The sequence below is a fragment of the Labrus mixtus genome, chromosome 22 (genome assembly GCF_963584025.1).
Source record: "Labrus mixtus chromosome 22, fLabMix1.1, whole genome shotgun sequence".
Classification (NCBI taxonomy): domain Eukaryota; kingdom Metazoa; phylum Chordata; class Actinopteri; order Labriformes; family Labridae; genus Labrus; species Labrus mixtus.
In genome coordinates this window covers 17,723,431-17,746,661 of record NC_083633.1, presented here as the reverse complement: position 1 = coordinate 17,746,661, position 23,231 = coordinate 17,723,431, and the positions used below count along the sequence as shown (strand labels likewise).

Sequence of the window (23,231 nt, the reverse complement as noted above, 5' to 3'; positions counted from 1 at the left end):
TGAAAGAAATCTGAAAAAATGACATCATCAAGAGTTCTTCATCCACTGCACTAACTCCTTGGCAACAAGCAAGGATAAAAGATGGTGAAAGTCTGATGGGTATGATATTGTGGTCCCGGTATCCTTTCAACCAAACTCTCCCAATAGCTTCCCATTCTTTCTCTGAATAGTCGAATAGTAGACCATCACTGTCCACTGCTTTCTCATTTGTTAGCTCCATTTTTAGATTAACATTCAGTACTTGTGGGTCCATGAAGATATTCAGGACATCTTGAACTATGCTTACTCGCCTTAATGCCACATGGTGGATTTATTTTTCATAATGGGCAGGTGATCCCGGAAGACTGTTTGATGTTGCAGGTCCATCATTGAGTGAAGAATGCTGCAAGATTTTAAAAAAAAGTAGTTAGATGTGATTATTTATGAATTAATCAACTGAAAGAAAATAAATTAGCAATTTTGACAATGAATGCATTGTATCATTTAAGATACTTCTATTATGACATTAGTTATTAGTTTGCAGCTTTATATCAAAGTGAACCAAATGTGTTTGAGTTTTGGACCTTGTGTTTGATAGAACAAGTAATCTAAACCCATTAACTGAGAGATCAGGGGAACCGGTGATGGCAGTTCATATTTTTTGGACATTGTATACACATAAAATTGAGTCTGACATTAATTGATCATGAAGATTAATTTTTTTGCAGCATTTTTCAAAATATCTTAGTTTCACACTGTACCTGCATAGTGTTGAGGTCATGTGGATTCCAGGGAAGGGTGGAGAGTCTTGGTCAATATTATCTCCAACAGATACGGGTCCAATGCGTACTTCAAAGTCTTCCAATAGATTCCTGGACGGCAAAGGGCAACAGAGGAATCTGACCCATCACAGAATAACTGGTCTGCATCTCCATTTGACTCATGAATTAAAGAGTCATCTTCAGATTCATGCCTGCTTGGTAACTGACGGGTATGACTGCCAACATTATCTAAAGATACTGAATTCAGAATCTCTGTGTTACACATCTCAGGAGAGGATGGTCTTGCCTGCCTGCTTGGTTCCCCAGCCTGTTGATTATGAACTGAGAAACATTACCTTAGATTTGTTTATGATTTATCTAACCTGAGCCATTCACTTCAACTGTTTTGTTTACGAATATTTACTTAATATGGCATCAAACTCAAAAACTTTTACCCACTTCCATAAGCTCAGCTCTGGTTTAAATTTAGAATTGATGTTGGTTTGTTTACAAGCGCAAAATCATTTAGCCCCTTAAACTCATTTACTGTATGTGTCCTGCAGATGGAACTTTATACCACTAGAGGTCCCCATGTCTAGAGTTTAAGTTAATCCTGCTGCAGACTTGGTTTAACTTAAACTTGCATGCCTAAATCATTGTTCCAACTTATTTAAATTAAATTATTGACTTCCACTGTTTTCAGAGAGTTAAATGGGACAAACAAAATAAGGACTATAAAGGGTTAAAGGTTCCTAAAACATTAATGATTAAAAAATGCCCACCACCCTCAAATCTGTATAGTCTAATTGGAAGCATTCACTGATATTAATTGCTTTTTAATTAGAATGTTTAATCAGTGATACATGTATTTTCAGACTGCATTATTCCAGTTATATCTTTTGGTTTTGGTCCTCAATGATTGTCTCAGCTTCCTCCTGGTCTGTAAAGACATTAGCATATCAGAAGATTATGGGACCAGTTAGTGCTGGAAGAGGCAGTCAAACTGTTCTAAACGAGATATTTTGTACTTTTTTACAAATTGTGTTAACAATTTTCCAGCATGTGCAAATCAACCACATAAATTGAAACAAAATCATGTTTCAAATAGATTGGAAATAAAGTTCAGACCATATTCTTAGTCTCAGTGATTTTTGCTGTATTTGCTCTGTCTGTCACAGCACTTTGTCAACATTTGTTTTTAAAGGTGCTATATAAATAAAGATATATATATATATATTTTTTTTTATTATTATTTCATTATTTTTATTATTATTATTTTTTTGTATTATTTTATTATTATTATTTTATTATCATTATTATTATTATTATTATCATTATTATTATTATTGTTATTATTATTATTGTTGTTATTATTATTATTGTTGTTATTATTATTATTATCTTGAGGGGAAACTTCTTGCTTTTTCCGGGAGCAGGTGTAGATGCGTTTGGCGTTTTGGCTGCATGTCTATTCCCAACACATTGACCTGGCTGTGTCCGGGCCGGGCATCAGGAGTTTTCTTGTTTTCCCCCGTAGTCTGTCTCTTATCTTCTGCATGAGAACAAGACTTAACTGTTTTTTCCTCACACCGAACTTTCCAGTGCGCACGATAAAACGATAATTTTTCCTTCCCATGTCCCTTTAGGGGCTCCGTAGTACGCGTAGAAATCAGAGGCAGGTGAATCCCTCCTCCTCCTTTCTCTCAGTGTGAAGTGAAGACACTCACCGGAGCGGCAGAATGAGACCTGGTGGGATTAAATTAGCACTTCTCCTCCTCTTGGTCGGCAGCGCGGCTCTGTGTTACCTGTTCTCTATGAAGGTAGATATGTTGCGCGTGGGGGGAATTGGCCAATCAGAAGTAAACTTCCAGTGAATGCAGTTTATATATTCACCACAATCACAAACTACAAGATAGTACAACACTTGCATTAACAGTATAAACACTATAACGACTCAAGTTACTTTTAAAGAAGAAACGATATAATTCGCAAGGAATTGTGGGATATGTAGTCCCTTGACTCAGGACAAAAATTATGTACACAATCTTGTATCTTTGCCCTTTTCTCTGTTTTTTCGATGCCGTTTTGGCGCCGAATTAAATGTACTATAGTCACGAGTATTGGGGTGTCTTGGTTGTCTTGGTTTCAGTCACCAATCTCTTGATATAAGAATTTTGTGAAAAATCAATGGAGGATTTGAATGGGGAAATTTACTTCTGATTGGCCAATTCCCCCCACACGCAGACACACAGCGAGGGGAGGGGGGCACAAATTTGATTTGCTGCAGACGTCTTGCAAAATGTGTTGCAAAACTCAAGCAGCGCAGAGAAAAGTAGTGGATTTTATTTATACAAGTAAACATTTTTAGGCTACATACAGTTCACTTTTTTTTCCTTCATGCTCTCACATCACATTCTACAAGCTCTCCTATTTTGCAACATATCTACCTTCATAGTTCTCCATCAAAAGCGAAGTCCCCATCCACTCAGAGAGTCCGCAGAGGGCACACAACAATGACTCCATCAGGAGTTGGGGGATGCTCGAGAGGATGGAGAGGATGGAGGCAGACATCAACAGGCTGTGTGAGTCCTTTTAGAAGAAAAATAAACGAGTACATGTCTCTGTTGTGGGGTTATTAGGTTTACTTGTTTTAAAAGTTACGATACTTTAAACCAAGTTTTAAATAGTTTTGTGATTAATACATTGAGGAAGTAGTCGATGTAATCTGTGCTGGATTTGAGTGTGGTTGAAATCACTACTTTTACTTGAGCGCTGATTTTGAGTAAAAGTTTGAGTAACTCGTACTTCACTCAAAATGTTCCACCTCTTCTCAAGGAGGTTTCTGGTTCGAATCCCTTTTCGGACAGGACCCTCTCTGTGTGGAGTTTGCATGTTTCTCCCTGTGCATGCGTGGATTCTCTCCGGGTACTCCGTCTTCCTCCCCACAGTCCAAAGACATGCTCGTTAGTTGAACTGGTGACTCTAAATTGGCCCCTAGGTGGGAATGTGACTGTGGCTTGTTCTCTGTCTCTATATGTCAGCTCTGTGATTGGCTGGTGAACAGTCCAGGGTGTACAGTCCCGCCTCCCGAATGGGGAAAAAAGCGGTATAGATAACGGATGGATAGGACAGTGGATAGACTAGGAAACAGGGGGCCAACTTACAGGACTACAGCCTCCTAAATGGAGCGCGACCTAATCACTAGGCCGAGAACAATGAGTTGACCATGTTAAATAAACTAAAGTAAGATAAAGCAGATCCAGGGGAGTATTTTAAAATTACTGTCCAATGAATTCCCACTTTCTGTTGATTGATTGGTTGTTTCTGTGACTTTGAAACGTTCACTTCACCATACCACCAGACCTGACATCTTGTGTTGATTAACTAGCTCATGAAGCATTAACCTGAACAACAATAACCCTGACCACACACACCCCCCTGTAAAAAAAAAAACACGGACAGTTGTTAAAGAAAAATTAGAAATGTTTCTTTTGTCTCACAGTTTGTTCATTCCCCTCCCAAAGAAGAGAGAAGTTTAAACAAGTCTCTCTTGTCTTTAGTGACCCTGGTGAGTAAATTTGAAGAGAGCGAACCGGCGGCAGTGAAGACAACACAGGTGAAGATGGAGAAGAAGGGGTCGGTGAGGAAACTGTACCCCAACTCGCCTCTGTTCAAAAAGTGGGGCGACGAGCTGTCGGAGGAGGAGCAGAAGGAGGCTGAGGAGTTGTTTCGGAGTTACGGCTACAACGCCTTCCTCAGTGACCGGCTGCAACTCAACAGACCGATCCCGGACACCAGACCCAAAGGGTGAGTCACCATGTTACCCACACCATGTTAAGGTCTTACTTTTAAAACTTCCTCAACTCCTACACCTTTGTAGATCTGTGTGCACATTTTCGATCTATTTAACCAATTACTGATCAATGACATCTCCATCAAAACTGCCCTCAACAGAAAAAAAAAACTGCAATGTTTTTCCTTTCCACAGGTGTGCTGAGAAAAAGTACTCAGAGGATCTTCCCAGCATCAGTGTTATCTTAATCTACCTGAACGAGGCTCTCTCCATCATTAAAAGGGCGATCCGCAGCATCATAGACAAAACACCAGCTCGGCTGCTAAAAGAAATCATACTGGTGGACGATCACAGCAGCAACGGTGGGTCTGCCTGTTTTTAGCTTTCAATCTAGTAGCAGTCTGTTGTAGATTAGATGTGGTCGTCCAAAATGGTTCACTATAATAAATCTTTATCTTCCAGAGGATTTAATGGGCAAACTGGATGAATACATCATCTCCATCCATGAGGTACGTCCAGGCCTGGTGAAGAGAATCCGGCATTCACAGCAGCTCGGACTCACCCAGGCAAGACTGTCTGGGTGGAAGGCTGCTGTGGGGGACGTGGTGGCCATCTTGGATTCTCACATTGAAGTCCATGTGCAGTGGTTGGTTTAAGTGTTGAGTGGTCTCAGTTGTTACAATTCAGTTTTTCTCTCAGTTGATAGAGATTATAAAACCTGTGATCCCTCTTTATGCTTTGTGTGTCCAGGGCAGAGCCACTGTTAACTCGCATTAAGGAGGATAGAACTGTCATACTGACACCAGTGTTTGACAATGTCCACTTTGATGACTTGATACTGTCTTCATATGGAACATCTGCACAGGGCTTTGACTGGGCTCTGTGGTGCCTGTATGACCACTTCAGACCTGAGTGGTACGCTCTGAACGACGAGTCACAACCTGGAAAGTAAGTTTCTCTTCTTAAGAGTAAATTTAACCAAAAACAAATAAAAAGTTTTAGTTTAACCTTTTTTAATTTCTTCCACAGAATTAGCCAAAGTTGATTAAGACTCATTTTTGTTTGATAAAATGCAGCTGGGGGAGTCAGTTAGCGTGCTTTCAAGCTAGCTAGCTTGAAACACAGGGGCCCCAATGCATACATTCCACTGTGGTGTAACTCAAGGAGCAACACAGGTCTCAGATACAAACACTACCCAGATGTTGTTTTGCACAGTCTAAGGGGAGCAGCGCTGACCTTTGTCCCAAATATGTCAGACACCTCATATTTCCCCCCTTTGAGACAACAGTCTCGAAAAAGAGAAAAATTATTCAATTATGATGTTAATTGGCCTCATAAGAATCACATAATAACACACACAGAATGCTCATGATATACCCTTCTGTCCATGCTTAATCTTAGCAATATAGTAAATTTGGGGAGTGTGAGAGCGAAAAACCCATCAGGCAGCTTTCTTTCTTATTATATCCATCCATCATCCATCATCCGTCTGCCCCAGGCAACCACATATAGTACTCCAAACCAATTAAAAAGAAGGGTTCTGAAAACTTTATAGAATGATATATAAATGCATACATTTAGAACCTCAGAAATAAAATCAAAAAATTGTCCAAAGTCGGGCTGGTCGACCCATCGCACCTTCCAATGGACCTTTCCCTACCTAACACCACTATCCCACTATCTACTAGGACCGAGGAAAAAAAGAAAACACCTGAGGTCCCAATGTCTATATTTTATACAGTTCTAGAAAACTCCAATACTAAACCAGAGTAATATGTCTCACTAAAAATATCTAGTATAGAGTAAAAAGTACAGAATATACAGTTACTTTGTAATAAACAAAATCCAATACCATAAAAACATGCAGGAAACATACGTATATATCAAACTGTTGCTTTTTAGCAGCATTAGCTTCTACTCTAATAAACCAATGATTTTTCAATTGAAACCCCTCATCATGATGTCCTTGTTCAGGGTCCGCTGTCCATTTTCATCCTCCACTTTCCTAAGTTTGGGTGTTCAAGTCCATTAGGCTGTAAGGATCTCTAGACAATCAGCCACCCTCACATTGGTCTCCCAAATATTGTCCTGGGAAGAAAAATCAACAACCAGTATCTTGCAAAAACAAAAACATCAAAAATATATTCATTTTGTATCATACTTTCACATTATTCCACTACATGATTAACATATACATGATTAACATATTCCATTTCCCCCCTTTATCCATGCACTTCCTATTCAAAACAATGGTGAGTCAATGATGAAGTCAGATATTCAAAATCGATATTTCTCTACTAGCTCTTTTTCCATCTCTGTGACCTCCTCGTCTTCGCTTAGGTCATTACCACTCAGTCACGGCATCTGAACATTTTCTCCCGGCATTACAACTCCTACCCATCTCAATATCATAGCCTTAGCAAAGGTCAACAACAGTGTACAAAAACAAAACATCACACACAGTGATAGAGCAGCCACCAGAATCTGAACCACTATAACTCCTACTGGTCCTAATTGTTCTTGCAACCAAGCATTATCAGACCATCCCGCTCCTTCTGATGGGCCAAACGAATCCCTTATAAGTTTCAACAACTTGGACCCTTTCCACTTGTGCGCAAACAAGGTGTTGGCATCCGTCTTCCCATAGCCAACTCATGGGGTGTCATGCGCAAATCACGGAGCCCACTTGAACGACACACCATTAACGCCAACGGAAGTGCCTCTACCCAATTCAGACCTGATGTGTTGGCAGATTTTAACAATGCGTTTTTTTAACACACCATTCATTTTTTCACAAACACCTTGGCTTTGCGGATGATAAACAGCTCCTAGACGTTGTTTAATTCCAAATTTTTGCAGAATTAGTCTTACTGTTCTATCCACAAACTCTTTCCCATTATCTGAGGATATGCGGTCTGGGAGTCCCCACCTGCTTATGACCTCACGGCACAAAAACTTGGCAACAGACTGAGCATCTTTCCGCTTGGTTGGACAGGCCTCAGGCCACCTTGAAAATCTATCCACAACGACTAGCATGTATCTTTTACCTCCTACTGGTCTTATCCTATCAACAAAATCCACAACTAACTCACGCATAGGACCTGTCGGCGTTGGAATGTGACTGGGAGGAACCATCACACCCCTCCGAACATTGTTTTTTAGACAAATAGTACACCTGCCTATGACATAATCAATCTGCTCAAGCAAGTACGGTGCCCAAAAAGCATACTCTTTCGTAATCTTTCTCCTATCTTCCCCCCTTGCAACATGGGCTAAACCATGTGCTTCCTGAATCATCAGACCTAGCAGGTCTGGGGGCACTACCATCAGCCCTTCATGATTTCTCCACAGGCCAGTAGAATCCTGAGTGGCCCCTCGGTCTATCCATAATTGTTTATCCATCGCAGAAGCTACTTCTTGTATCAAGACCACATCTCTGAGCGTAATTTTATCTTCCAAGTCCACCTCATGGGTGACCAGAAGAACCTTGCCCGATTTGTTTGCTCCTGTAACTGCCTTTGCAGCCTCATCAGCCGCTTTGTAACCTTGTGTGACCCTTGACATGTCCATTTTGTGTGCCGCACACTTAGCTACTGCTATTTCTTTCGGCTTCATCATCGCATGCAACAATTTCATTATCTGGGCATGATGCTGTATCGGAGAACCAATCTGTTTTCTTAAACCCTCGATTCTTCCACATTGATCCAAATAAGTGACACACATTATGTGCATACGCAGAATCTGTATATATTGTCACCTGCTTGCCTTCGGCCAACAGACATGCTTCAGTCAGCCCCACAAGCTCAGCAAGCTGTGCAGATGCAGGTTGTGGTATTTCTTCCGCTTTCTCAACAACAAATTCAGTTCCCTGGGCTTTGACTACCGCATAACCAGCACTCAATGTATCACCTACTCGATAGCAGGACCCATCAGTCCAATACTCCACATCTGACTCATGCAGTGGAAGAGCTTGCAAATCCAACCTGAGCTTCGAACATCTCTCTACTTCCTTTACTTTCACTATTCTACCTTTTACAATTTGTCCCAAATATACCAGACACCTGCTATAGGCTAGGTCACTACTCCAAGCTGAGGAGAAGTCAAACAGAAGACTCAGATTTTAATACGTATTAACCATGCGCAAATATGCCAACTGATGAGATTTTGAGATGCTGGGTTATTCTAACCTTGGGAGGCTTGAGGACTTCTCTGAAAAACAATGTGAAAGGATTTTTTTCAGATGGTTCAAATGAATAATTTAACCAGCAAACTTTCAGCAAAATTTACTTTATTCTTAAAAAGGGTTTTCTTTAATGGGTTTTCTTTCATTTCAAATTGCTTAATATGTCATGTGTCCTCAGGAGCCCCTCTATCATGGGGATTCTTGTAGCTGATCGCAAGTTCTTTGGAGAGATCGGGAGCCTCGATGGTGGAATGAAAATATACGGTGGGGAAAATGTGGAGCTGGCCATCCGGGTAAGAAAACAAGGAGCATTATGCTATTGTTAGCATCACATTATTTACAGTAAGCAAGGCTAAAAATAAGTGATGAATTACCAGAATCAATAATGACATATTTAGCTTTGGGCATGTTGTGTTGGACAACGTTTCTTGCATATTTCCTTTAACCAATGTTAACCATTGCTTAAAATAGTCTAAATGCACAACATCTGTGTCTTTAAAAATGCAGTTTAAATAACCTTTCATGTGTTGGCAGGTGTGGCTCTGTGGTGGAAGCATCGAAGTTATACCTTGCTCTAAAATCGCTCACATTGAACGGTATAACAAGCCTTACCTTCCTGACTTAAGTTCAATGGTAAAACGAAATGCACTGAGGGTTGCAGAGGTGTGGATGGATGAGTATAAAAATAATGTAAACCTTCTCTGGAACCTTCCCCCTGAGGTAAGGGACAACATTTTATTACTTGTATAAACTCCTACTTCCAAATAAACACATTTGACTTCATAAGAGTTTTATTTTTCTCATATCCACAGAATCATGGGATAGATATTGGGGATGTGTCTGACAGGAAAAAGCTGAGAGAGAAACTGAATTGCAAGCCCTTTAAATGGTATCTGGATCATGTTTACCCCACGTTGGATACTTTCAGTGACGTGCTAGCTTATGGAGCGGTGAGTAGAAGCTTTACAGGACGCTATTTAAAAAAAAAATGTAAGACCACGTTTATGCGAGAACGATTTGTTGAAAACAGACATTTTTCTTTTTCGGTTTTAAAAAAGTTCCTCTTTCAGGCGACACGTTTTGATAACAACCTCAAGTGGACGCTTGATGAACTGCAATTTTTTGCATCAGGTTTTTGTTTTTTCCCAACAAACAACTTGGAACAAGCGATGTAAATGAGAACGCTAACAGACTAAACTATCGATTATAACTATCTACAATTATAGCAGAGAAAATTAAAAAGGAAATTTAAAGGGAAAAAAAAAATGTTTTCTCTTATTTTCAACAAATCCCATGAAAATACAAGAGAGACTCACCAAAGCACAAAGTGTTTATTAATCTACTGCAGGAAACACTTCCAAAATCTTTCTCTGTTTGGGCAGCTACTGTTATAAAGTTAAAGTACTATTTATCATTGAGATGTTTCTATAGGATTAGAAACAAATAACCATGTGATGTACACTTTTGTCATCTTTCTGCATATGCTGTACAGGAATCTGTTTTTGGCTTTTCATGAGATTTGATTAGAAAATAATAATTTCCATTCCTTTAATTGTACTCGTGGTTTGAGCATCACAAGCAACATCATCAGTTTGTTGTATTGTTGTTTATAATTTACCTATATATATATTTATTTATAGATACTTTGAAGACTAACTTTGTGTTCGTGCCTCTGTTGACAGCTAAAAAATAAACTGAAGCCGGATCTCTGTGTCGACCAAGGTCCAATGCCAGGAAACACACCCATTTTGTACTCATGCAATGACGCCTCCCCTCAGGTTTGATGAGAGATTCAACTACTTGCAAAACAAACTTTTTGCTTTTGTTCCATTTTTGTCCCCGTATAAAACTTTTCTTTTGTGCAGCTCTGTTGCTATCGTGCTAATGGAAAAGTCTTGATTGGTGAACTCAAATCTCACACGTACGATAACAACCGCTGTCTGGTGGATCCATCCAACAGCCTCTACCCGGGACTATACGAGTGCGAAACAGCTCAGAGGGAGAACTTCAACATGCTGTGGGACTTCAAACAGGTCGGTAATACAGTTTTGTTTTTTTCCAGAGGAAATGAATGATTTTATTCATGTGTGTTTTTATTCCCAGGGTGGACAAATCCGGAACAGAAAAACAAACAGATGTATTGAAGTTGCGATGGATGTAGACGGCTTGTACAAACTGATTGTTCAGAGGTGCACTGGTCAGAGCTGGACCATACAATATCCAGTCACAGAAACCTGGAAGGTTGGAGGGCAGAAAGACCAGAAAAGTCCTGAGCCAAAGATCAACAATGACTCCTTGTCTTAGGGACGGTTTCAGTATTCTGCTCTGGACGACTTGAGACTTATAGGAGAGACATTGTGAGCTGGATCCCTGCAATTACATTTTTTATTTTTAACTTGATTTTTTTGATGAATGTTACCAATGTTGTGGCGTTCCGTAATAATTATAGTTTTTGTTCTGAATTCAAAAAGTCCCCCATGAATACTCAGATGAAGGTTCAGGATTTGTCTGTAATTCATCAGGAGGCTAACTCGTTGTTCTATTGTCCTCATAAACTCTGACATCAGTATATCCTCTCCAACGATGTCATTTGTTTTTAACTCTCTCGTGCCTGTTTCTCCAAGGATCCAGTGAAGAGTTCAAATAAAGTCTGCCGGTTGCCTCTAGATGTTTGCTACGGCTTTATACTGTTAAAAAACATCTTTCAAGTCAAACAGGATCCGTAGAGATTTTGCTGGTCATGAATGATCAACGATGAAAGCGTCCCATTTCTTCTGCCACATGGCGAGACCGGTTTCCTTCAGATGAGCTGGCAGGGAGCTGAACCTGCAGGAGAAAGAATAATATCCTTAAACTGAATTCATTTTAATGCGTTAAAGTCGAAAGGTTAATTCTACTACATATCCTGTTATTTTAGTTTTAGTCAATTCTATCAAACAGGAGTCAAATATGGGCGCCCACTGCAGACATACATCTATGATGAGGAGAAATTAGTGGTTGTTTCCTCAGGATCTTGACGTATTTTTCCTTGTATCCCCAGAGTCACAAATAAAACATAGAATTTAGCGTAATCAGTGTCGGCAACATGGCATGTTGCTGTCTGGCTTATCACAGTGGCCAGCCTCTTGTTTTGTTTTCTTTGAATATCAGAAAATTATCACGAGAAAATAAGCTTGTATAAGGAGATAAATTAATCCAATTGATGGGAAAACCAGCTTTGTTATACAGACATAACGAGAGTAATAATAAGACAATATGAGAATGTAGGGATGGATGTCTGCTTAGGGTTTCCGTTTTAAAATGAGCTGGGGACTATTTTCAGCTGGGGATGAATATACATTGCCCGAGTATTTCACTTACAGTATGCTCTTTGTAACAAAGAATAAAATCTATGGACACACGAGATCAAGATCAACCAACTCTCACCTGATAGAGTTAGCGGCAAGCTCTTTCAGAGTGCCCAGATTTGTTTTCAGCCCTCCGATGCCAACGAAGGCTTGATAAAAGTCGTAGGCGAGGCCTGTGGTGCCGAACATTGACGGGTCGTCAGAGCTGATCACCATAGGGTGGCCCTCCGACATCAGCACAGCTGCAGGGTGGTTCCGGAGGTCGGACACCAGCTTCAGCACCTGAAGGTGGGACGTTAAAAAACAACCAGGTAATAAAATACACAAAGACAATCATGAAGGCGCTAAATTCAAATATGCATACTTTAACTGAAAGAGTTTTGGATTGATTTGATTAAAGTGATGAGGTCTGTCCAAATCCAGAAGGGACCATAACCAAACTTTGTGGAGACAGAGGCTGCTTTTTTGGGTTTGATTTATTCTGCAAGTCTTTAAAGGCAGAGGTTGTGTCCTTAATTTGGGATTTTATTTCACTTAACATTCTGACAATACAACTGCAGAAGATCCCTTTTTGTATAAGATGTGTGGGCTTATTCTGCTTGTCCAGAGGTTTTGCTTGGCATGTTAAATTAGGCCATTTTTACATATATAATTTGCCAATGATGATGTGTTTTCTGACCTGGTTTGAGATGGGGCACAGCTCCACAGCCACGTTCCTTTTCCTAGAAAGTTCTTTGGCCAGTGGATGGTGTGCCAAAGCAAAGCCGTGCCCAATGCGTGTGGTGTTGAACAGAAGGGCGTCAAGGATGTTTTGATCCACATCTGTGCCTTCATCATCTGGAAGCAGATATACAAGAATAAAAGTAGATTTTTTTGAAAAACTGTTTAAAGTAATAATTGTGTTTTTATTTTGCCTTTAATCCGCTCACCTGTCTCCCCTGCATGAAAGAAGTACGGTAGTGTGACACCCAGTTCAGCGGGCAGAGAGAGGGCCTCCCTGAAGAACCAAAGAGTCCTCCCACTGTCCTCCCTGCCGACCTGCCGAACCAACAAGACAAATCATTTCTACAAAACAAATGCTAAGGATGTTTAAAAAAGGTTCATCAAGACTGATCGCTTCCCCACCATGTCAAATCCTGCGACAACATCTGGGAAGTCCTTCTGCAGCTGGATGGCCTCTTTCACCGCCGCTTTGACATCAGATACACCCAAAGCCCTAAAGAACAACATGTGTTATAGACAGAGAAGCTAGTAAATGAGACAAACATTTTATGATATGTAAAATTAAATGGAATATGTCTACTTTAAGTTTTTATCCCTGTGAAGTTTTGTTTGAACCAGTCAATACGATACGCCTACCTGTGTACAGAAATTATGATGCGGGCCCCGAGAAAGTCAGGATGATCTTTGGTAAATTTCTTTGTAACTTCTTGAAACATTTTCACAGTCCAGACCTTATCATGGATGGTTCCATCAAGCTCGTATGTCTGAAACACATTAAGAGGTTTATCATTTTACAACACAGATATATTAGATCGATAGTACTGATTTTGTTGTCCTTAAAGGCTTTATATGCATTTTTTTTTGATCCAGCAGATGTCGCCCTTGAGCACCAGCATGAAACCAAAACAACTCGCGCTGCATTGTTGTGTTAGCATGCTAATGCTAGCGATCTTTATTATGCTTGTCTCTTCACACTGCATGTAAATTTACCTGAAATGAGCATGATCTAGAAACACAGTTAAGCAGTGAGTACAGTATGTTATTCTTCTTTTCTCTAGTCCCTCAATTAAACAACTTTTAGACACGAGGGGAGGAGTCAGCCGGCGGCCGGGCGATGTAAACAAACTGAAGATAGGACTCGGAAAGCATCACAGCATATGCATAAGCATATAAAGCCTTTGAGGAGATGGGGATTAAAAAAAACTCAAACCCTTGAGAGACCGCTCCTGAGTTCCAGATACATGATGTTGTCATGCAAAAGCTCCCCCAGGCCCTTGTAGAAGTATTCCCTTAGCACAGGGGCATGTGTGATCAGCCCTGCAGTAGCAATGAAGGCTTTCTCAAACTTCTGCCACACAACATCCTGGTTTGGGTACGCTCCCTCTGGATCCTCAGTGAAGAGTGTGAGGTGCTGCATTAAACTGAAAAGCACCCAAAGGTTATGTTCTCTCATCATATCGTGATTAAAACATGTGAAGGACAGGGGTTTCTCACACTACCTGTTATCAAAGAGAGTAGGGTCTCTTATTTTTGCTCTCAAGGTTTGAAGTAGCTGCCAAAAGAAGCAGTCCCACCGTGGAAAGGGTTGGCGGTCAGAGAAGAAGAAGCGGACCGAGTTGTCCCACGTGAAGCAGATGTAGCAGTTTGGCCTGTAGGTGATGTTTTTCACCAGCCACTCGACATTGACCAAAGTGGAGCTGTGGATGTGGAGGGCTCCACCTGTCACCAAAACATCATGATACTGTATGAGCTCAATCTCTGGCTACATACGTATGTATGACATTTTTTTCTAATCATGTATGAATGTAAGTATAAAATGTATTTGATAAATGAAAGTATGAGTGTATGAGCTTTTTTTTCTCAGATTTCTGGATGAAAATATTTGTTGTGTATGTAAGTATTACGTTTTTGTATGTACAGTATTTATGTATGTATGAAAAATGTATTTCATTAATGTATGTATGATGTTCATTTTTTCTCGATGTATGTAGCCTATGTGTAAAATGTTTCCCATGTATTATTGATTATTAATCAGTGAATATGTGTATGTATGAAATTCTTTCTATGTAGCCTATGTATGACTATATACTTTTTCTGTCTATAGAAGTGACTTTTATTCTACAGTGTATATGAGACGTCAGTTATTGTCTTGATGTCTATATGTATGTGTGTATGTAGGCCTATGTATTATTATTCTCTTAGTGTACACACGATTGTATGTAAACATTTACGTTTCTGTATGTATGTAGGCTTGTATGTATTGTGTTTTTTTTATTTTGACGTAGGTATGTATGTCGTTTTTTTCGACATAGGTATGTGTAACGAAGTTAATGATTCCACTTGCCATCACTTGGCATAGAATGTCTTTATTTGACTATTTCTATTGTTTAAATACTGTTTATAATTCATTCTAATGAGTATCCACTGGGACTCTGTGTAACATGAGCGCCCTCTGCTGGTGCCCCTGCAGACTTAAGCGGTGCAACCCGTGTATCTTTGCCAGTCGGGACACTATGCTGTCCTCGTGGTAGGTTTATGTGTAAATGAGCTCCGCTAAAATACTATAAAATATGTTCGTTTTTCTTGATAAAATTAATATTTTTCCATTTAACATGTTTGAGAGAATCTCCAAAATTATTGTAAAACTTTTCTGTGATCATATTACTATGTTTTTGAGTCAAATGTAACTTCAGATCTCCGTGGTGTAGCTTGCTTAACAGTTAGCTCAATTGTTTTTATGTTTTAGCAATGTTGGAGCTTATTGCTAAAAGAGTGGCTGTGAGAGACCGTATGTGCTTCTGTTGTTATCAGATTAATCGGCGTGCTGGTGCCAAAAGTAAAAGTGTTTGCTTGATTCATCACACAACGCAAGAGAGAGTATACAACCGCTACATATGTATGTCGTTTTTTCAGACATAGGTATGTATGTCGTTTTTTTCGTTTTTTTCGACATAGGTATGTATGTTGTTTTTTCATTTTTATCGACATAGGTATGTATGTTGTTTTTTCGGTTTTTTTTGACATAGGTATGTATGTTGTTTTTTCGGGTTTTTTCGACATAGGTATGTATGTTGTTTTTTCGTTTTTATCGACATAGGTATGTAGGTCGTTTTTTCGATTTTATTGACATACTGTAGGTATGTATATCATTTTTATCGTCATAGGTATGTATGTCACGTTATTCGACATAGGTATGTATGTCGTTTTTTCGTTTTTATCGACATAGGTATGAATGTCGTTTTTTCGTTTTTATCGTCATAGGTATGTATGTCGCTTTATTCGACATATGTATGTATGTCGTTTTATCGTCATAGGTATGTATGTCACTTTATTCGACACAGGTATGTATGTCGTTTTTTCGTTTTTATTGTCAGAGGTATGTATGTCGTTTTTTCGTTTTTATCGTCATAGGTATACATGTCATTTTTTTGTTTTTATCTTCATAGGTATACATGTCGTTTTTTCGCTTTTATTCGACATAGGTATGTATGTCGTTTTTTCGCTTTTTTGACATCGGTATATATGTCGTTTTTATCGTCATAGGTATGTATGTCGTTTTTTCGACATAGGTATGTATGTGTTTTTTTTCGACATAGGTATGTATGTTGTTTTTTTTCGTTTTTATCGACATAGGTATGTAGGTCGTTTTTTCGACATAGGTATGTATGTGTTTTTTTTCGAAATAGGTATGTGTGTTGTTTTTTCGTTTTTTCGTCATAGGTATGTATGTCGCTTTATTCGACATAGGTAGGTATGTCGTTTTTTTCGTTTTTATCGTCAGAGGTATGTATGTCGTTTTTTCGACATAGGTATGCATGTTGTTTTTTTCGTTTTTATCGACATAGGTATGTATGTCATTTTTATCGACATAGGTATGCATGTTGTTTTTTTTCGTTTTTATTGGCATAGGTATGTATGTCATTTTTATCGACATAGGTATGTAGGTCGTTTTTTCGTTTTTATCGACATAGGTATGTATGTTGTTTTTTCGTTTTTATCGACATAGGTATGTAGTTCGTTTTTTCGTTTTTATCGACATAGGTATGTAGTTCGTTTTTTCGTTTTTATCGACATAGGTATGTATGTCGTTTTATCGTCATAGGTATGTATGTCACTTTATTCGACACAGGTATGTATGTCGTTTTTTCGTTTTTATCGTCAGAGGTATGTATGTCGTTTTTTTCGTTTTTATCGTCATAGGTATACATGTCATTTTTTTGCTTTTATTCGACATAGTATGTATGTCGTTTTTTCGCTTTTTTGACATCGGTATGTATGTTTTTTATCGTCAGAGGTATGTATGTCGTTTTTTCGAGATAGGTATGTATGTGTTTTTTATCGACATAGGTATGTATGTCGTTTTTTTTTCGTTTTTATCGACATAGGTATGTATGTCGTTTTTATCGACATAGGTATGTGTGTTGTTTTTTCGTTTTTATCGACATAGGTATGCATGTTGTTTTTTCGTTTTTATCGACATAGGTATGCATGTTGTTTTTCGTTTTTATCGACATAGGTATGTATGTTGTTTTTATCGACATAGGTATGTATGTTGTTTTTTCATTTTTATCGACATAGGTAAGTGTGTTTTTTATCGTTTTTATCGACATAGGTATGTATGTTGTTTTTATCGGCATAGGTATGCATGTCGTTTTTTCGTTTTTATCGACATAGGTATGTATGTTGTTTTTATCGACATAGGTATGTATGTCATTTTTATCGACATAGGTATGTGTGTTGTTTTTTCGTTTTTATCGTCATAGATATGCATGTCGTTTTTTTGTCATAGGTATGTATGTCGCTTTATTCGACATAGGTATCTATGTCGTTTTTTTCGTTTTTATCGTCATAGGTATGTATGTCGTTTTTTCGACATAGGTATGCATGTTGTTTTTTCGTTTTTATTGACATAGGTATGTATGTCATTTTTATCGACATAGGTATGTGCGTTGTTTTTTCGTTTTTATCGACATAGGTATGCATGTTGTTTTTTCGTTTTTATCGACATAGGTATGTAGGTCATTTTTTCGTTTTTATCGACATAGGTATGTATGTCATTTTTATCGACATAGGTATGTATGTTGTTTTTTCGTTTTTATCGACATAGGTATGCATGTTGTTTTTTCGTTTTTATCGACATAGGTATGCATGTTGTTTTTCGTTTTTATCGACATAGGTATGTATGTTGTTTTTATCGACATAGGTATGTATGTTGTTTTTTCATTTTTATCGACATAGGTAAGTGTGTTTTTTATCGTTTTTATCGACATAGGTATGTATGTTGTTTTTATCGGCATAGGTATGCATGTCGTTTTTTCGTTTTTATCGACATAGGTATGTATGTTGTTTTTATCGACATAGGTATGTATGTCATTTTTATCGACATAGGTATGTGTGTTGTTTTTTCGTTTTTATCGACATAGGTATGTAGGTCATTTTTTCGTTTTTATCGACATAGGTATGTATGTCATTTTTATCGACATAGCTATGTATGTTGTTTTTTCGTTTTTATCGACATAGGTATGTAGGTCGTTTTTTCGATTTTATTGACATAGGTATGTATATCATTTTTATCGTCATAGGTATGTATGTCACTTTATTCGACATAGGTATGTATGTCGTTTTTTTGTTTTTATCGACATAGGTATGAATGTCGTTTTTTCGTTTTTATCGTCATAGGTATGTATGTCGCTTTATTCGACATAGGTATGTATGTCGTTTTATCGTCATAGGTATGTATGTCACTTTATTCGACACAGGTATGTATGTCGTTTTTTCGTTTTTATCGTCAGAGGTATGAATGTCGTTTTTTCGTTTTTATCGTCATAGGTATGTATGTCGCTTTATTCGACATAGGTATGTATGTTGTTTTTATCGACATAGGAATGTATGTTGTTTTTATCGACATAGGTATGCATGTTGTTTTTTCGTTTTTTATCGACATAGCTATGTATGTCATTTTTATCGACATAGGTATGTGTGTTGTTTTTTCGTTTTTATCGTCATAGATATGCATGTCGTTTTTTCGTCATAGGTATGTATGTCACTTTATTCGACATAGGTATGCATGTTGTTTTTTTCGTTTTTATCGACATAGGTATGTATGTTATTTTTATCGACATAGGTATGTGTGTTGTTTTTTCGTTTTTATCGACATAGGTATGCATGTTGTTTTTTCGTTTTTATCGACATAGGTATGCATGTTGTTTTTTTTCGTTTTTATCGGCATAGGTATGTATGTCATTTTTATCGACATAGGTATGTGTGTTGTTTTTTCGTTTTTATCGACATAGGTATGTAGGTCGTTTTTTCGTTTTTATCGACATAGGTATGTATGTTGTTTTTTTCGTTTTTATCGACATAGGTATGTAGTTCGTTTTTTCGTTTTTATCGACATAGGTATGTATGTCGTTTTATCGTCATAGGTATGTATGTCACTTTATTCGACACAGGTATGTATGTCGTTTTTTCGTTTTTATCATCAGAGGTATGTATGTCGTTTTTTTCCTTTTTATCGTCATAGGTATACATGTCGTTTTTTTGCTTTTATTCGACATAGTATGTATGTTGTTTTTTCGCTTTTTTGACATCGGTATGTATGTCGTTTTTTCGAGATAGGTATGTATGTGTTTTTTATCGACATAGGTATGTATGTCGTTTTTTTTTTTCGTTTTTATCGACATAGGTATGTATGTCGTTTTTACGACATAGGTATGTATGTCATTTTTTCGTTTTTATCGACATAGGTATGTATGTTGTTTTTATCGACATAGGTATGCATGTTGTTTTTTCGTTTTTATCGACATAGATATGTATGTCATTTTTATCGACATAGGTATGTGTGTTGTTTTTTCGTTTTTATCGTCATAGATATGCATGTCGTTTTTTTGTCATAGGTATGTATGTCGCTTTATTCGACATAGGTATCTATGTCGTTTTTTTCGTTTTTATCGTCATAGGTATGTATGTCGTTTTTATCGACATAGGTATGCATGTTGTTTTTTCGTTTTTATTGACATAGGTATGTATGTCATTTTTATCGACATAGGTATGTGTGTTGTTTTTTCGTTTTTATCGACATAGGTATGCATGTTGTTTTTTCGTTTTTATCGACATAGGTATGTATGTCATTTTTATCGACATAGGTATGTGTGTTGTTTTTTCGTTTTTATCGACATAGGTATGCATGTTGTTTTTTCGTTTTTATCGACATAGGTATGCATGTTGTTTTTCGTTTTTATCGACATAGGTATGTAGGTCATTTTTATCGACATAGGTATGTATGTCATTTTTATCGACATAGGTATGTATGTCATTTTTATCGACATAGGTATGTGTGTTGTTTTTTCGTTTTTATCGACACAGGTATGTATGTCGCTTTATTCGACATAGGTATGTATGTCGTTTTATCGTCATAGGTATGTATGTCACTTTATTCGACACAGGTATGTATGTCGTTTTTTTGTTTTTATCGACATAGGTATGAATGTCGTTTTTTCGTTTTTATCGTCATAGGTATGTATGTCGCTTTATTCGACATAGGTATGTATGTCGTTTTATCGTCATAGGTATGTATGTCACTTTATTCGACACAGGTATGTATGTCGTTTTTTCGTTTTTATCGTCAGAGGTATGTATGTCGTTTTTTTCGTTTTTATCGTCATAGGTATACATGTCGTTTTTTCGTTTTTATCGTCATAGGTATACATGTCGTTTTTTCGCTTTATTCGACATAGGTATGTATGTCGTTTTTATCGTCAGAGGTATGTATGTCGTTTTTTTGATATAGGTATGTATGTCGTTTTTTCGACATAGGTATGTATGTCGTTTTTTTTGTTTTTATCGACATAGGTAAGTGTGTTGTTTTATCGTTTTTATCGACATAGGTATGTATGTTGTTTTTATCGACATAGGTATGCATGTTGTTTTTTCGTTTTTATCGACATAGGTATGTATGTCATTTTTATCGACATAGGTATGTGTGTTGTTTTTTCGTTTTTATCGTCATAGATATGCATGTCGTTTTTTCGTCATAGGTATGTATGTCGCTTTATTCGACATAGGTATCTATGTTGTTTTTTTCGTTTTTATCGTCATAGGTATGTATGTCATTTTTATCGACATAGGTATGTGTGTTGTTTTTTCGTTTTTATCGACATAGGTATGCATGTTGTTTTTTCGTTTTTATCGACATAGGTATGTATGTCATTTTTATCGACATAGGTATGTGTGTTGTTTTTTCGTTTTTATCGACATAGGTATGCATGTTGTTTTTTCGTTTTTATCGACATAGGTATGCATGTTGTTTTTTCGTTTTTATCGACATAGGTATGTATGTCGCTTTATTCGACATAGGTATGTATGTCGTTTTTTTGCTTTTTTGACATCGGTATGTATGTCGTTTTTATCGTCATAGGTATGTATGTCGTTTTTTTCGTTTTTATCGACATAAGTATGTATGTTGTTTTTTCGTTTTTATCGACATAGGTATGTATGTCATTTTTATCGACATAGGTATGTGTGTTGTTTTTTAGTTTTTTTGACATAGGTATGTATGTTGTTTTTTCGTTTTTATCGTCATAGATAAAATCGTGATCGTGATTGAAAACCTCCAGTGGCCTTACACGCCTTCCTCTGAGCGGACTGTTAATCATTCTTTTTCATGGTTTGTATGTCGCTTTATTCGACATAGGTATGTATGTCGTTTTTTCGTTTTTATCGACATAGGTATGTATGTTGTTTTTTCATTTTTATCGACATAGGTATGTATGTTTTTTTTTCCTTTTTTCAACATGGGTATGTATGTCGTTTTCTTTTTTTTGACAGGTTTATATATAGATTTATTTCAACATAGGTATGTGTTAGTACGTATTTTCATGGATTCATTCATCTTGATAATTTTGTGGACATATCTTTAAATTGTGTCAACCATCTCACAGTAATTCTACTTTTGGTTCTGTGAAGCTGTAACCTCAGATGGGTGAAGCACCTAAGTAGTAGCAGATCTATATTTGGATAGGAGCCAACTATATGTTGTCAGCAACTGTTTGCTAGACAGAGAGTCTACATCTGTATGTCATCTTTATTGTTTATAGTGATGCACCCAAATAGAAAGGAATTTGTGGGCTGTACCTTCTAGCAGAATATAAGCCAGAAGACTTTGCCATTTTGGTCCATGATGGGCCATTTTGGTCCATGATTTTGCCACTGGGCCAATGATTGTCAATGATTGTGAGATCTTGGCCAGCATGGGTCAGCAATGGTCTGCACTAGGTCAGCCATGTGTGTTGTGTGTCTGTGTTGTCTGACCATGGCTGAATAAATCTAAGATGATCCACAGTCTGTTTCACAATTTCATAATTGTCCATCTACGACAGAAATAACCCCCACCTAACAGTATGTATGACATCTGTCAAGTATTTGACGTTTGAACTGTATGTATGTATAAAAAAATTATCGTTTTTTATGTATGTAATTGTTATCGATGCATATATCTATGAATTTTACCCACAGGGATACAGACACACTCACATGCATACACACCCATACACATGTACAATACACAACTGTATTCTTACCTTTAGGCATCTCCTGCAGCAGTTTGAAGATTGAGCTCTTCTCAATGAGCGGCTTTGCTTTGAAGAAGTGAATAGCAGGTAGGAACTGGGCAGCAGACATCTCCTGCTCCTTTAAACGATGGAGGTGAGCATCCAGCTTCTGTTCGGCCGGTGTCAGGGTCACTCTGCCCCCCGTCTGTCTAGAAGTCTCCTGACGCATCAGCAGCTCCCTCTGAGCAGGGTCAGGCATCGCATCAGTAACTCTTACAGACCACAGGAGGGACACAGTAGTGACCACAGCCTGGAGTAAGAGCACCATGTCCGTATGCCCCAAGGAGGGCACTAGAACGTCATCACACACTCCTTTACAAGAAGAGCGGGATAACTTGATATAATTCTGTAAAGACAGAAATACTGTTACATTTAAACTAATGACATTAAACTTCTTCCTCCTAGTAGGAAGTTCTGCTTTAGTTTCTATAAGTGGGTAGATATATTTGACAAACTCCTTTTAATGTCATAACACGATTACATGCTTCTCAGGTTGCATTAGTGTTGACAGAGACCATTCAGTAGTCCTAACATGACTGCTGTCTTAGTCAAAATAAACCACGAGATAAGTGGAGGTTAAGAGATTAACAACCGTGTTCTTGAAACAAAACTAAAAAAACAGACATCTTAAAAACCACTCTAAAACGTTAAGGACTTACTGGTATCAGGAGCCTCTTCTGTCTGGTGTCCCAGCCCTGCGGTCCTGTCAAATGACTCCGCTTGTTTTCCACAAAAACTTCCACTTTCAGTCCGGCTCGTCAGCAAAATACTCACTGGAACTGGATAATTGGGGCATTTTTGTCTGACAAATACCATGTGATAAACTAATGAATAAAG

General features: G+C 37.8%; 2 protein-coding genes across 2 annotated transcripts; one reads left to right on the top strand and one right to left on the bottom strand.

Annotated features, from left to right (window-relative positions):
* Nucleotides 1-2,395: 2,395 nt before the first annotated feature.
* Nucleotides 2,396-11,382, top strand: LOC132956087 (probable polypeptide N-acetylgalactosaminyltransferase 8). The gene is made up of 12 exons (XM_061029257.1): nt 2,396-2,560; nt 3,196-3,322; nt 4,301-4,547; nt 4,729-4,895; nt 4,996-5,179; nt 5,284-5,481; nt 8,895-9,009; nt 9,251-9,436; nt 9,529-9,666; nt 10,399-10,494; nt 10,582-10,749; nt 10,820-11,382. The coding sequence occupies exons 1-12, from the start codon at nt 2,480-2,482 to the stop codon at nt 11,018-11,020; spliced, it is 1,908 nt and encodes a 635-aa protein (XP_060885240.1). The 5' UTR covers nt 2,396-2,479; the 3' UTR covers nt 11,021-11,382.
* Nucleotides 11,084-23,168, bottom strand: ada2b (adenosine deaminase 2b). Its single transcript, XM_061029259.1, has 10 exons — nt 23,054-23,168; nt 22,365-22,740; nt 14,286-14,505; nt 13,997-14,207; nt 13,423-13,550; nt 13,189-13,279; nt 12,993-13,101; nt 12,743-12,900; nt 12,143-12,345; nt 11,084-11,542 (listed from the first exon to the last, which is right to left on the bottom strand). Exons 2-10 carry the CDS (start codon nt 22,660-22,662, stop codon nt 11,455-11,457), a joined length of 1,506 nt encoding a protein of 501 aa, XP_060885242.1. The 5' UTR covers nt 22,663-22,740; nt 23,054-23,168; the 3' UTR covers nt 11,084-11,454.
* Nucleotides 23,169-23,231: the final 63 nt, after the last annotated feature.